Genomic DNA, 16,416 nt, shown 5'->3' with positions numbered 1-16,416 from the left:
GTAATAGTACTACTCTTCATAATCATATACAAAACTTTTGTAAGCATCAAGATTATCTAGTTCCGTCTCATAATCGAATTCTATATCAGCCTATCAGGTGTGTGTGCCAACTGAGTGATGACTTGAAAATGAGCATTACCTTGAACTGTCTGAAATTTGACAACCTTACCAGAGAAACTAACTCCATAAAACTCCCCTTGATAACAAGTTATGTCATAGCATCTAGCCATGATTATTTTGACCTAAAAGACCTTGGAATTGATGCAAGTTTCCATTAGTCTTTTCTTAGTACATTGTGTAAAGCGAGTGAAGCCAATCAATTATATTGAACAAAATGTGTGTATCTATTGTATCATTTGTACAAAATCCAATGCTCTACATATTGAACAAAATTATTACAGCTTAAAAAAACAAAGAGTACAATTTCTTTCGCAAGGAGTTGAGATTTGAGAGGTGTTGTTGAGGAAAGAGTGTTAATACTTAAAATTGTCATAACTTGTAGACAGGGGTAATGCCAAGAAGTTCAAAACACTTCCGCATTACCACTGCTGTAGCTTCACATAACAAGAGTCTGCTTGTTTCTTCTGCCGAGCCATTCACCTGTAATTCATGAATTAAACTCATCAAAACATGGCACAAATCGAAAACCCGACTAGCTCTATTTTGGAACTCAATTGGAAACCCACCAATGGGAAAAAAAAGGCTCTAAATTAGACATGACACTCTCTTTAAAAAAATAAAAATAAAAGAAATAGTCTGATAGTTGTGATTCTATTATAAATTTACCTTGCAGTTGTTATAGAGATTTGTGAAATGGTCTGATAAATCATACAGGTACTTGCATAGTACATTAGGCAATAGATTGCAACTAGCCTCCTCAACAATCTGAAATTAAAGGAAAGCAAGACCTTGTTTAGATGCCAAGATTAAAACAAGCAATACATTCTAAAGGTGTTCTAAAAATTAATATTTACCTCAGAAAATTGAAGCAAATGAAGCCCCAATGCACGCTCATATGCATTGCCCAAAACTATCTCCCCAACCTACAGCAAACAAGCCGAAAAGTCATCAGACAGCAAGCATGCAAAAACATCAGTTAGCCAGTGAAATTTAAAAGCTTCACTACATTTTCTGGATGTGATTTGGAAGCCAAGTGAGAAAAATAGCTCACCTTCTTCAGTTCTTCCATGTCTTTACCAGATTTCCTGATAATCGAACAAATTCGAGCATGTGCATAGAGCAAATAAACAGCAGTATTTCCCTGCCACCAAAATGACAAAGCTTCATTAACAAAGCTCAACAAGAAATGCAAACTTAATGAAAATGCAAACTATATAAAACTTTAAACACTTCTCCTCCATTCAATTTTATTTGCCTCAGACTCATATTATGGAGGGAGCGAGTACTCTTTATTGATTGAAAAAGGTAAATATAAAAATACACTCCTATAATTTGAATTCAAAGGTCAATTTTCATACTTCACCATAATTTCTTAAAAATGAGACCAATAATTGAGTAGCTTAGATGAAAAAAACAACATAAGGGGAGTAATGATAAATAATAACATTAAAGATTTCCCTTTTTCATAGAAGTAGTATTCTGACAAGACAAAAAATTTAGAGAAAGGGAATGCCAATATCACAGAGAACAAGAAGCACCTTATCATTAAGCACCAGCTTAAAGCTAAAGGTGTAATCTGTGAATCGATTGTCCTTCAAATCAAAATACCTGAGAAAAGATAACAAACATATACATAATCAGTGTAGCTCAATCAGTGCCTGAACAAGTACCATAAAATTACTGCATCAAACACGTATTAGGCAATGTTGCAGTAAAAAATTGACCACAAATAATGTGAAGATTTATGAAAATGTTCACAAAAATTGCTTATTTCAAGTAATTGCTACTCACTCAGTGTCTCCATCCAATCGAAATATATTTAATTGTTCACAAATACTTCAACACCGTCCATCAGTACACCACCCCAGTGCCACTTAAGTGTCACAAATACCGGGAGGTTCAAATGGTGCAGCCCAGCCCAAAAGGCAGACCTTCGAGCAAGACTGGTAACAAAAGGCTGTTCAAAGAGAGAGTTTCACTTGCAATGGTAAACATATATGTGTGCCCAAACATGGGGAAAAACACACTAATCATGTCAATTTATAGCAGGCATTATAGGGACTTAGTTGCTGAAATGGCTTGTCTTGAATAGAAAAATAAGAGGGGAATGACAGTGTTATTTGCCACTTTATAAAACAAGAGACGTGATACACAGAGTTTACACGAGTCTTATAGCCTATAATGCACCATATGTTACAAAAGGTGCAATACAGATTTCTGCAGGAAATCTGTATTGCTAAGTTAAAAAAAAAAAAAAAAACATAAGTGGCATCTCAAGTTAATGTAAAGAGTTTGGCATTTTCATTAGTTAGGTGAAAGTGTGAAAGTGAAGAGTCTAGTAAAACAGAACCTCTTCTAGAAGGCTGTTTATGGCAAGTAGCTGATGAAAGTTTGCTAACTATCAATTCATGATATTGTAGGCTTTGTTCAAATGACATTATTGTAAAAAACTACGGTGTGACAAGGTTAGTATTGAGCATTTAGGTTCCAAGTTAGAATTCACTCATAAACCTTGAAGCTCAGATCATCCTGTCCTACCATAGTAACTAAATAAATACTTGTTGGTTATACACATCTTGAAAGTGAAGCAAATTTGCAGTGAATAGATGTATCATGGAAGGGACTTCAACAGCGAATTCAAATACTTACTTTACAGCTCCATAACCCACTGCTTCAGCAGTCTCCTCCAGCTCCTCCTCAGTCCACTCCGCTGCTTTACCTATCGGGGATTAATTTGGTTGGGTAAGCTACAATTGAATATTAAGATATAAAGATGAAAATTTCTAGAGTTAAGACCACCAGGAAACAAGATAAATTCAGAAGACAGGATGCTCAAATTAAAGGAATCAAATAGGCAATATTCGTATCTATTTTGTTGCACCTCGATCAATAAGTGCTTGTTTGCTCAGTTTTTTTGCTTCATCAAGTAAATCAGCCAGACGAACTACTTCATTGCATCGAGTACGTAAACGCCTGTGATCAACCCCCAACACAAGACCAAAACCCACATGAGTAACTTTAGGGTATGCATTGTCATCACTTGGAAGCCACCCTGCTCGCTTTGCTGCCTGTTAAATATCAAATTACAGATATTAAACAAGACACGAAAGTAAAAGATGCACTCAAGTACAAGGCATCAGATACTGTTACAAATAAGTAAACAATTACATTCAATAAAATCAGTGAGAAAAAAAGGAGGTTATGCTTAATCCTTGAATAAAAATTATAATAAATGGATAATGTACTAACAAAAGCCTCCAAAAGAGGCACTGATAATATCAACAATCACACCGTATATAACTATGCATACTTACATGGAAGACCATTTCAAAGTGCTCACGCTGACCAACATCGGTTACATATATAATCCATTCAGCTTTTTCTTCGTTTAGGCGGTACCTAATTGAAATTAGTAAAATAACAGTCATTTCGGAGGTAAAAGTTAGACAAACGACAAAGCCTACAAAGGGCAAAAGAGGCTATGAAAATTTTGGGAAGACATACAAGAGTAAGGTTATGGCAAAAATGCGCTTTTAAAAACACATGCTGTATAGTTAAATACACACAACTTACCAAAGAGCAGTTAAATCAGTCGAAGCATAGTTAAAACCACCATCTTTCTTGACAACGATAAGAGGAATGGTTTTTCCTTCAATCTGTATAACTTGTGCTCCTTCGCTTTCTTCAATCAATCCTTCATTCCGCAGGCCCTCCAAAACCCTTGGAATGTAAGGGTTATAAAAACTTTCACCCTGAATTGTGCAGGAAAATGTGCAGATGGTAAGCATAGAGCTCAAACTATAGAAATAATCTAAAAGCTAATAAAAAATAATTAGTAAGTATGAATAGAAGTACAGAATACCTTTTCCTCTATGTGAACTTTGAGACGATTATAAACTTTCTGAAATTCCCTACGACTTATTTCACATATTTGAGCCCATGCCTTCAAATACTTATGTTCTCCACTCTGTGCACAAGCAAATAAAATGAATATAGAACACCAATAAAGAAAATATACTCATATTTGACTATATCAGCAAACACATACAAGCTTTTAAGCAACTAAAATAAACTAGCAAACGTTGTCCAATTGTTTACCTGAAGGCTCACCACCGCCTTTTGTGCCCTTTCCTTAAAGCTGGCATCATTGTCAAATCTTTTTTTGGATTGTTTGTAGAAGTCCTAAAAACAAAGCAAGTAAATTCCCAAGTCAAAATCTGCATCCACTATTTTGCTTATCACAGGCCAATCAAGCATACAAGATCATAAATCTTAAAACAATAAACCATATGTAGGCATCTAACACACATCCAACCAAACAAACACTAAGCAAATCATGATTCTGAGATCAAAATAGTTCAGAAACAAAACATATGAAAACACCAAAGACCGAAAAGTTTGAAGAAGAAAGGATTTACATTAGATATGACACTACTACTAAGTAACTACAAGCAATTTTCACTTGCCTGAAGGTCCTTGATAGGAATTTCTTTGTCATCCTCCCACTGTGGCCATTGCTCAAATAGAAACTCCATCAGCATGCCGAACTACATGTAGTAACCAAGGTTTAAATACATGTGAAAGCAAAAATATAATGGAATTTTGAAATTGGTTATTAAAACAAAACAACTAATACAAAAAAAAAAATTGTAACAAAGTATTAGTTTCTACTTTTCCTTAAGATTTTAGATATTGTTACCACATATATAAGACATTGCGCGATTAGAATTGCAAGACTAAAACCCAACCAATTTGAACTTTTTTTCCCCTTTTGAGAAGACAGTTTTGAAAATTAACAAGGTAGATGACACAATGATAAGATCAGAGTATAACACCAGAATTAGAAAACCAGTTATACCTGTGTACCCCAGTCACCAACATGATTCCTTCGAAGCACTTCAACACCAGAAAACTCGAGTATCCTCGCAATAGTATCCCCAATAACTGTCGATCTCAAGTGTCCAACATGCAACTCTTTAGCAATATTAGGTGAAGAAAAGTCTACTACAGCCCTCTTGATTGACATTTTTGGAGCCCATGTTTGGATGCCTTCTACAAGCATCTTCTGAATACTCTGCATAACATCTCTAAATTCTTAATAAAAATGCAACAAAAACAAAAACCAAACGATACAATTGAAAGTTAACGCGAATAAACTCCAATCACCTTAGCTAACCATGTCTTTGACAGGACAACATTCACAAACCCTGGTCCAGCAACAGAACAACTCTCTATCATATCCGATTCGGGCAAATTTTTCATGATAGCCTACATAATTCCAAGGAAATAAAAACCAACAATTTTCTTATTATACTTACAATTACAACAAAAACAAAGACAAAACTATATGTGATTGAAAAAGAAAAAAAAAAAACCATTTCACTACTGAGAAGCTGAAAATATAGAAAATTACCTCACCAACTGATCTTGGGTTCTTAAATTCAGGCATTGTTTTCCTAATTTTTCCAAACAAACCCATAGCATTGTTGCTGAAAAAAAATTTTAAAAAAAAAAAAAGTTATCAAAAACTAGCCCACAAAATTAAATTAACTACACTAATCAATCACACAATGTGACATTAAATTACCATTGGTAATCACCAAAATTTTCGTTACAAATCGCGATTTGCGGCTGTACATAAGCCTCATTCGGGAAAGTTCCTTTAAGAGACCTTGTAAACATTTGTGCTAACAACTGTTTTATATTCCCCCCACATTCTTCCTGTACCATCATCATCATACCATGCCATATTAGTGTAACAACAAAACATTGTAATTGTAAATTTGTAATTACATATGAAAAACCCTAATCAGAAATTCAAACTTACATCTTTATTAGCTTCCATATTGGAGAATTCTCGAATCTCAGATTATACGTTACGAAAATTCCAGTTATTTTTCTGACGAAAATAAATAAATTAATTTCAGCACCTTTTAATAAACAAATTACAAAACTTGAATTGTTTGTAAATAATTTAAAAAACCCTAATTTAAGTAAACTAACAAATTATTTGAAACCACGATAATAATATTAGCAGTTTAACAATTTATTTTATAAAAAAGACGTGAACTTTTAAGAGAGAAGGAGGGAAGAGGAGTAACCGCTTCTGTCGGGCGGTGGAGGGTGTTCTTCCGGTGAAAGTGGCGGCCGGAGAATGGTGGTGGTGACGTGGAAGCGGCAGGGAACAACGAGCAGGGTACTGTATTTTTTATTTATTTTTGAATGATGAAAGAGGATGAAGAAGAATGTTTATATACGTAGTATGTGAGGTGAAAAGAAGAATGTTTATATATGTGAGGGTGAGTGTATTTTTGAGACCTACTCCGTATTGGACAAGAAATTCGATCTCTTTGAGGTCATATAGGATTTTGTTAGTTAGGAAGAAAAGAGACCCGTCGCTATTAAATTTAGATTTCCTTGATTCAGTGGATAGTATTTTAGGACTTTTTAATAACTATCTCAAAATTTACCTTTAATTTCGAAAGCTAATACTTTTATCATATAGTTTTTTAGTAGCTATCAAAAACTTTTACATGCGCCCGGTATATAATAACTAGATGAAACCCGTGCGATGCACGGATCGTTTGTATTTTTTAAAACATATTTGTGTGATTACATTTGTTATTTTATTAGTTGTACGTAGTATATTATTTTCTCCGTATTTATATATATATTACACTAGGTGTTAAGCCCGTGCATAGGTTTAAAAATTTTGAGTCAATTTTAAAAAAAAAAAAAAATTTCATACTTTATATTTTATAAAATTCTCCTTTAGCTACTACCCTTTAATTTCTTAAAACTTTATTATGAAACGATTGAAGAGAGTAAAATTAACAATCAAATACTACTGAATAGTCAAATCTATTTAATTATCTTAAGTATAAATCTTTTTAAAAAATATTAAAAAAAAAAAAAAAAAAGAAAGAAAGAAAGTAAAACTCTTACTCGTGGCTGCCTGACATTCACAAATATTCCAATATAGAGATGAGTAAGGATTATATGACATACTTATACTATTATAATTATTATATTTTAGAAAAGTGTATTTCACTATCTAAATTGTTAAATTTATTAAAATTATAAAGATTATTAAAATTTATCATTTCAATTAATTAATAATATAAATTTAGGTAACTCATGAAAACTCTATACGGTGCTAAGATTGCTTACATAGGTTTTTTTTTTTTTTTTTTTTTTTTTTTTTTTTTTTTTTTTTTTTTTTTTTTTTTGTGAAGCATACATAGGTATTTAAAATAGTCTTGTATACAAATTACTATATGTTTTCTTTATCACCACTATAATTAAACGTGAATACAATTACAAAGTACAGTATACTCATTTTATATTTCATAGCTATCATTTTTTGTGTCACTTTTTTATATATATATATATTTGTGTCACTCTAATTTTAAAACAATTATTGAATATTGCTTCAAAATTATTTTATTACCTTTTCCTATAATTGTTAGGTCAACCATGTTGAAAGAGTTTATTAGATAATAATTATTTATTTAATAGTAATAGATTAGGTAATAATAATTAAATAAATAGCTAAATAAATAAATAAATAATAAATAACAACATAGTTTAAAAAGCTACAAATATGATTCCATACAAAAAATATGAAAAAAAAAATCCTCACGAATAAATTATTGGCATAAATCTAAAATTTCTAATAACTATCTAATGAATTTAATTACTAAACTATGGATGATACTTATGAAGTTTAAATATCCTTTCGCCCCTATACATATATAAATGGTTAGTAAATTCAATAGTATATTTTAAAAGTTAAATATCTAGCAACAAATATCCGAAAGAGTATATACCTTCACTTTTTTAAATGGGTTGTTGGTGGAATCGTTGTCATCTTCCTTATAATTATCAGTTTCATCATGAGAACGTTTTCTATCTTCCTTAACTTTATGACTTGTATGATTTTCTTTCATTGTTGCATCTTCCTTGTCCTTTCTAAAGAATAATAAAATAATTATATTTTTAAGAATTTTTTTTCAAAACTTTAAATGAAAAGCATATGTTAAGAACACTTGTTTCAATAATTTTCATCAAAACTTACCTTAAGTACACTTGGTTCAATAGTTTTCGTCACAGTGAATGTTTGTCGTGAAACAGCCGAGAAACTCGTACTTTGATTTTCCAATTATTTTTGCTCGAATTTAATTCTCTGATCAAATTAAATCTGTAGGAAAAAAATAGCACATAAAATCATAAGCGAATAATCATAAAGTATTTCAAATAAAAACACGATGTAAGTAACAATTATATAATGTAAGTAACAATTATATATATAAGTTAAATTATGAATTACCCAACCATGTATGATTTAAATTTGACACAAATTACTAACACGAAATTGTTTGATGTCGATTGATTTTGCATTATACGTCACTTTATAATAGTAGGGTATTACCATAAGATTATGAAATATTTTTAATTTTTTATTATTAAAATCTATCTTTTAAGCTTATACAATAAATTTGTCATTATCTATTATCCTTTATACTATTATATTTTGATGATATAATAATTAAGAAAAATTATTAGATTAAAAAAAACGAATATTCCAATAATAATCCAACTTGGTGAACCCAAAAAATGGGTATTAAAAAGACTAAGCTAGGAAAATAAAAATTAAAGAAAATTAAAGAAAAAGAAAATTAAAGAACTACCTTACTAAAAAGGAAAATATAAAGAAAATCAGAAAAAGGAAAATAAAGGAAAAAGAAAAGAAAAGGCAAAAGAAATAAAAATAAAATAAAAAGAAAAAGAAAATTAAAATTAAAATTAAAGAAAAAGATATAAAGATCCTCAAAGTCAGACCCCCTTTCTTCTTCACAGTTTCGTTGCTCCTCAATTGGGAAATAATCCCACGCATCTTATCAACAACCAATGATCATAGCTATCTTTACTTAAAATTAACTTCCTAAAATATTTTTTCATATACATGTATTTTTATATAAAAAACCACGTAGTAATGATAAAGTAATTTTATTTTAATGAAGCAAAATTATCATTATCATATACTTCTTATGTTTATCGTACATAAGGTAGTTTTTTTTTTTTTTTTAAGTAAAGCAAATTTACGTTCATACTTATCATAAATAAGGTAATTTAATTTTAATTTTTTAATTCTAATTTTTGATAATGTATAATATATAATTAATTTAAACTTAAAAATTTCATTTGTCAATTTTTCCTATGTGGCAATTGAATTATTTAATTCTAAAAGAAAACTATTTGATTTGCTACAAAAAAAATTTATAATCTTACGTGGCGCTCTAAGAAAATTAAATCCTACATGGCTCTCTAAAAACTCGGGAAAAAACTCCCCTTTATATATATATATATTAGATTAGATTTTATAATGAATGTGTGGATTTAAAATAAAAACATTTTAAAAAAATTAAAATAACAAGATAAATACTATAAATCAGTGAAAAACAGAGAGGAAGAAGAAACACAAATTAAAGTGTGATTTGTTCCCGTAAAGAAAAGGGAAGGAATGATAGAGAAAAATATCCTTTAAAGAAGAGAGAAGGAAGATTGTAAAATATAAATGGAAACTGAAAAAAGAGTTTCTCACACGTGTAAGGAGTGAGTCCCACTTGATTAAGTTGGGCTGTTTTACACTAAATTACTATACATCCGGTTTTTTTTTTTAAAACTTTTGTGTATTTTTATTTTTAATTAGTTTTGTGCCCGTGCGATGCCCGGGTTGTTTATTGAATTTTAAGATAAATTTTTAATATATATGTCAAATTTTAAAACATATCATTGATACAAAATTAGTTAAGATTTTATGTGTTTTGTGACGATTTAATCAATGTAGTAGGCATGTAATGACTAACAATAATAATATTGGTGAAAAAGATTTCTTGACCCGTAAATTGAAATAATGACCCTGTGTGAAATGACTCGTGACCCGACCTGATTGACAGGTATAACTAATGGATGTGATACATTTTGAACTGATTCCTTTACTCCAAAAAAAAATATTATGATACAAAAAATAAATTTATATGATAATTTATGAGAGTTAAAATCTAATTATTTTTTGAATAAAATTATAATTCAATTTGTACATATGAAATATTAGTAGTTTATCAAAAATAAAACTCTAAATTAACAAAACGCCAAGCGTCTATATTAGTTAAATGATATGATATGATTTTAATTTTTCATAAAAGCTACCTCCAAAACTATTTTAATTTTGCAAAACTGCCACTATTTTATCATAATCAGTTAATATGTCATATTAACCGAACACAACTCATTTATTTACAAAAATGTAATTATTTTTTTAATCGAACTTAAAAAGGGGCATAAAAAAAAAAAAAAAAAAAAAAAAAAAAAAAAAAAAAAAAAAAAAAGCATCAAGCTTAAAAAAAGAATTTCTTTTACCTTCTTTAAAAAGATAAACAAAGATGGTGGAGAAAGAAGTCATTGATACAAGATGAATGCTTGGACTCAGTCTCCGAGTACACGTCGCTGCAATTGAAAAATTTCTCCCTTTTCAAAACCCTAATCACTTCAATTTTGATTCAATTTCAATCAAAATCTTCCAAATTCCAATGATTTGACTCCAATTCCACAATTCCGATCACCAAAAATTCCAATGGATTCCTCCGATTCCATTTTTCTGGAGGATTTTGGGCAAAAAGTCGATCTTACTCGCCGAATTCGGGAAGTTCTGGTGAACTACCCTGAAGGGACGACGGTGCTTAAGGAGCTTGTTCAGAATGCCGACGATGCCGGCGCCACTAAGGTCTGCCTCTGCTTGGACCGCCGCTCCCATGGCGGCGAATCGTTGTTATCGAATAGCTTGGCTCAGTGGCAAGGTCCAGCTCTTTTGGCTTACAATGATGCTGCTTTTACTGAGGATGATTTTGTTAGTATTTCTAGAATTGGTGGTAGTACTAAGCATAGCCAAGCTTGGAAGACTGGCCGCTTTGGGTGAGTTCATCTTTCTTCTTTTCTTGTTACTTTCTTGGAAATATTATGATCATGTTCATTAATCATTATGATTGATTTTAATTACTATATGATATTGATTAGTAGAATTGATAATGTTGTTCAATTGGTGCAAATTTTTACTTGCCATGAACAAGTATTATTGCCCTGGTATAGTTTACAACCCGAAAACGATAATGTACTACACCATCGAATTTACTTAGGGAAAACACAATGCTAGGAATAGTGGAGGTTCTATTGGAGTTGCTTTTTAGATTTATATAAGCTAAGTGATTGGAGCAATACTATGAATCAGAGGTTTTTTTGCTACTTGATTGAAATGGAAGTAGGCATTGTAGTGGGAATGTGTGATTGTTTTTCTTTTGTGTTTACTCAAGATTTTAATTTTATGTTTTATGGTGTTGTTGCTTTAGATTATGTGTTTTGTATCTATGCTATTTGCTTGTCAAACAATGACGGGTCAACTATATTCATCTATATGAACTGACTAACAATTTCACTGCCAATGGATGCTTGGCTTCTATGGATGTTCAATCCCTACTTTTAGATCATGATATCTAAAAGACATTGTCAAGCTCTTTATCATACTAACAGGTGGCATAGCGCAACAATATTTCTAGGTTCATCAATTTGAGACTTTCTTATGACTAGTTTGAGTTGTTTCATACCAAGGAACAATCAGTAAGCATGGTAGTAAAACTGTATGCTCTCTAACTAGGAACATTAAAAAGTTGTCCTCATTTGACTCTTGAGATAAAAAGCAAATTCCATTTCATAGCACCAAAGCATGGTAGGAACTTTACTCTCTCTAATTAATGAACGTCCATTGTAACATTTTGATACAATCTGTTTTTAATCCGAATTGTGTTTTTTTTTTTTTTTTTAAAAAGATTATTTTCATAACTATCTAATTTATGGTGATTGAGTTAGCATTTTTTGTATTCTCATTAGAGCTGAAGGGATAATTTTCTACAATAGCCTGATGTTTGGGCTGTCAAACGTGACTCTTAAAAGTTACCCACTTTCTACATCCAACATGAAGTTGCCCACTTCATTCACCCAAGACCCAACAACATCTACTTTCCCAAACCTAAAGCCTTCGATGCAATTTTGTGTTGTTTACTGTAGAAAGTGGATGATGTTGTAATTTTTCTTATAGTGCAAAGTTTGTGTCAATGGTTGAGACTACTTAAGATTCAAGTTATTGGAGAGGTTAGAGCACGCTAACTTGGTGGAGCGACTGGTGGAGCGACAGTGAAAGTTGAAGAAAGAGGGACATAATAGCTAATACAATTGAATATTGCTTTCTTTCACTGTATGAAAGTCTATTTTCTTATCTGGAAAACAAGAAAAAGTTTTCCCCATTTCTATACAGAACAGACTAGCAATTATACAGGATCCCAATCCGATCACCTTTCTCTTATTGACATGGGTTGTTTGCCCTGAACTTCATTAATCCCAATTTTCAAAACACAGTTAGAAAAATAATTATCTTTGTCATTTAAGTATTGTGAAAAGCCGAAATTTGTAGTGATTGCTATTGTTTTTTTGTCAGGGTTGGCTTCAACTCAGTGTACCATTTGACTGACCTACCATCTTTTGTAAGTGGTAAATATGTGGTGCTGTTTGATCCTCAAGGAGTCTATCTTCCTAATGTTTCTGCGTCAAATCCAGGAAAGCGAATAGAGTATGTCAGTTCTTCAGCACTATCACGCTATAAAGATCAGTTCTTTCCGTATTGTGCATTTGGTTGCAATATGAAAAGTACTTTCAATGGAACTCTCTTTCGTTTCCCTCTGAGAAATGCAGAGCAGGCTGCGGAAAGTAAGCTTTCAAGGCAGGCATACTCAGAAGATGATATTTCTTCTATGTTTACTCAGCTTTATGAAGAAGGGGTCTTTTCTTTGCTATTCCTTAAAAGTGTGCTGTCAATTGAAATGTATGTATGGGATGTTGGGGAGACAGTGCCGAGGAAACTCTATTCTTGTTCTGTCAGCTCAGCAGATGAAGATGTAATTTCACATCGTCAGTTACTTTTGAGATTGTCTAAACTGTCCAGCATTTCTACCTTTGAAATGGATTCCTTTAAGTTAGATTTTGTAAGAGAAGCTGTTAGTGGAAGCTCCATTCAGAAGCGGACAGACACCTTTTACATAGTCCAAGCCATGGCTTCATCATCCAGTAGGATTGGATCCTTTGCAGCCAAGGCTTCTAGCGAATATGACATTCACCTTCTACCATGGGCATCCATTGCTGCATGCATTTCTGATGATCCCATAGATGTAAGTTGCTGCATGTAGTAATGATCACTTCATTTTATCATAACTTTTTTTTCTTATTGCTTGCTAGTTTTTCCATGTAACTGGTTGTATATGCTTCCATTTCGTATTGAAGCTCACCGTTCTCCTTCCATTGATTATGTGTTGTCACCTATCATGGATTCCTTATGAAAATGTTATTTGTATATTAGTGCCTTGAACTGATTGTACCCTAAAGTGTGGTTGAATTTTTGTACCCTAGAGTGTGGCTTCATCTTTGTCATTAGTTGCAAGCATATCTAACTGCTGTTGGTTTTGATACTTACAAATTTAAAAGCGAATATATTTATAGCTTTGTGAGAATTGAGAACCATAATCTCGAATGTTAGGGAATACCATGTTTCATATTAGGTTTCTCTATTTTATTTTATTTTTATTATTTCTTTTTATTTGTCATCATTATTATTTTTAATTTAGAGGGTTAGGCTCATGACTTTTGAAGTGAGTGAAAGCTTTAGTTTGCTCTGGTTTGGGGAATCTCAATTACTTGTGATGTTCAGTAGGCTTCATACCAGTCATGGCTTTATCCCCTCACATGTGCATAATATGTCTTGTTAGCAATGAGATAGGAAATCATTTGTCCTTGCATTGTCATGCTGCAATATCATTTTGGGGGTTATATGGATTTTGGTTTGGTATGGAATCAAAGGATACATTGTATTGCACTTTACTCTTTGGTGATATTTAAGTGTATTGTGTATAATGTTTGGAGGGTGAAAAGAGCATTATTTTTTAGACAATTTTTTTGGCCATATTGTTTTGTTAGGAAAAAAAGAAGTAAATTTTAGCTTGGTCGGGAGTCTTCTTCTTCCTTTTTTTTTTTCAAAAAAAAAAAAAATTAATAGATGGGAGTGAGTGGTGTTTTTAGCTTCTATTTGGGCAGTTGCTCATAGGGCATTCCATTTCGGGCCCCTTTATGATCTATATCCTAACGTTTTCTCTTTGAATATTTTTCCTTGATTTCTGATGGACTTTAGAGTAAACATAGAGTTGCTGATATTAAAGAAAATGAGGTAGAGTAGAATACGTTTATTTGGGCATGTGAGACGCTGATTGGATGATGTATTAGTACAGAAGGTGGAGGGTTGGGATAATGGGTGTTAGGAAAGAAACTAAACTTACCAAATACCAACGAGATTTGTTTTGGGAAAGATATGCTGTATCTTTTATTTATTTCTATCGTTTATGTTTTCCTAATTAGATGGGATTTGTAATTAAAAAACTAGATAGATTTTAGATATATATAATCAATTTAGGATTATTTAGGCTTTAGGAAGAAGTAATATATCCAAATTGATGTGGGTTTCTAGGTTATCCTATATAAGAGAGTTTACGCTTACTAGAAACTAATGATGGTTTTATTAAGGAGGAAAATCATCAAGAGGGTTATTGTCTTATTTAGTAGGAACTTAATAAAACAACATTTTGGTTTGAGGGGAGGAAATCTAAATTTCCTCATAAACATTGTCTCTTTTATTATCGTGTTTTGCTATTAATTTTATATTGTGTTTGAGGGTGAATTCTCAAATCGTTCCATTGCACAAATCCGTTATAACAATGGGGATTTTAAAAGAACATGAGGGAGGTTTTAAATGAAATGGGTGGATGAAATTTAACATGACATGAAGATAATAGGCTTGTGTGAGAAAAGTCACGCAATATAGAAGCGAATGGAGGAAGAGGATCCTTCATAGGAGATGTATTCTTGGTACATGCAGCCAATGCCATCCCTTTGGGAATAAGGCTTTGGTTTCGTTGTAGTTCGTTCTTATATCAAAAAGAAAAAAATAAAAATAAAATAGATATCTGGTTTGTTGAGAACTTGAGACTTGAGCCTGAATTTGGTTGAATGATAGGTTGGAATATGAGAATTAACTTATAGAATTGAAAAGGAACATTGAAGGCGTGATATTTTTTGTTATTAATTGCTTTGATGTCACGTGGAAATATCATGGGATTTTTCCAATGCAAAAACTTCCATTGCCTCTGCATTTTTAGGGATGTTCTGGACTCAGATTAGATCCCCTTGAATATGGATGCACAGAGAATTGATACTAATGTTCTTGACTCTAGAAATATCAGAACTACAATGGTCTCTTGTCTCTAAAGGCCTACCACAATGTTCTTGTCTCTAGAAGTGTCGGAACTGCAAAGTAGATGTTTGAGGAGGATGACGACACTAAACAAGGAGATTTATCTTAAGGTTCAAACTTTGAAATGAGACTTCTTGGTAGAAGAAAGGATATTGCCAACTTAAGATATTGCCGCCAAAATTGTATTGCTGGACTTGAATCATTTCCGGTTTGTAGAAAGATACTTGAGTATGGTGTCAAGATATTTTGAAAGCGATAGCCTATGGAATCCCTGATTCCCTGTTGTGCAGATGAGAGAGAGAGAGATCAATGATACTCCTAGGCCCCCTATTTTGTATCATCTCTTTTGCTGAAGTTTTTTTTTTTTTTTCCCTTGTAAATAAAAACTTATACAAAGAACTATATAGTGGAACATGCGTTTTTAAAGCTGTGGCTGGTTTATTAACTTTCTGCCACTTCTGTAATAAGTGGTGTCTTATCTGCATGGTGTGTTTTGAAGCTCCTGTTGCATTTAGATGTCTCATGTTTGAATCAGTTAGTTGATATGTCTCGTCTTTAAGGATCTAAATTCAAAGGTGCCTTTTTTAAAAAATTTTGTTCCCTCTAAATTTATTTTGGCCGTTTTGTGATTATTTTAGTTCTAACACTGTTCAAGATTGAATTTGTTCTGCAATTCTTTAATCCTGTTTGGACTGGACTTTCTACCGCAGCAACTTCTATGACATACTATATGCCACTGTAAAATGATGATGCAACTCCATAGAAACTTGGTTTTGGAAAAATTTATGAGAAATTGTTCCAATTAATTTGTAGCTTAGATTGTCACTAGAAATTAAGCAATCAGATAAAGAATTCTATCATTCTATCCTTTCGTATGAGCCTAACTTGTACAC

General features: G+C 31.9%; 2 protein-coding genes across 2 annotated transcripts in view; one reads left to right on the top strand and one right to left on the bottom strand.

Moving 5' to 3' along the window:
* Positions 1-403: 403 nt before the first annotated feature.
* LOC145558206 (arginine--tRNA ligase, cytoplasmic-like) lies at positions 404-6,303 on the bottom strand. The gene is made up of 18 exons (XM_081619359.1): positions 6,222-6,303; positions 5,948-6,019; positions 5,708-5,841; positions 5,534-5,609; positions 5,287-5,388; positions 4,979-5,194; positions 4,587-4,667; positions 4,219-4,302; positions 3,983-4,087; positions 3,694-3,872; positions 3,435-3,519; positions 3,002-3,188; positions 2,770-2,839; positions 1,659-1,728; positions 1,172-1,261; positions 975-1,043; positions 787-885; positions 404-600 (listed from the first exon to the last, which is right to left on the bottom strand). Exons 2-18 carry the CDS (start codon positions 5,963-5,965, stop codon positions 490-492), a joined length of 1,776 nt encoding a protein of 591 aa, XP_081475485.1. The 5' UTR covers positions 5,966-6,019; positions 6,222-6,303; the 3' UTR covers positions 404-489.
* Positions 6,304-10,584: 4,281 nt separating this feature from the next.
* The window catches only part of LOC145558205 (uncharacterized), a 29,182-nt gene continuing 23,350 nt past the window's right edge, over positions 10,585-16,416 (top strand). The window contains exons 1-2 of the mRNA XM_081619358.1: positions 10,585-11,094; positions 12,668-13,394. Of these exons, the coding sequence (XP_081475484.1) occupies positions 10,757-11,094; positions 12,668-13,394 (1,065 nt within the window). The 5' untranslated portion in view covers positions 10,585-10,756. The remainder of the gene's footprint in view (positions 11,095-12,667; positions 13,395-16,416) is intronic.

This window comes from Chenopodium album, chromosome 9 (assembly GCF_948465745.1).
Source record: "Chenopodium album chromosome 9, dcCheAlbu1.1, whole genome shotgun sequence".
NCBI lineage: Eukaryota > Viridiplantae > Streptophyta > Magnoliopsida > Caryophyllales > Amaranthaceae > Chenopodium > Chenopodium album.
The sequence above is the reverse complement of the archived record's forward strand: the minus strand, read 5'-3'. Positions and strand labels throughout refer to the sequence as shown.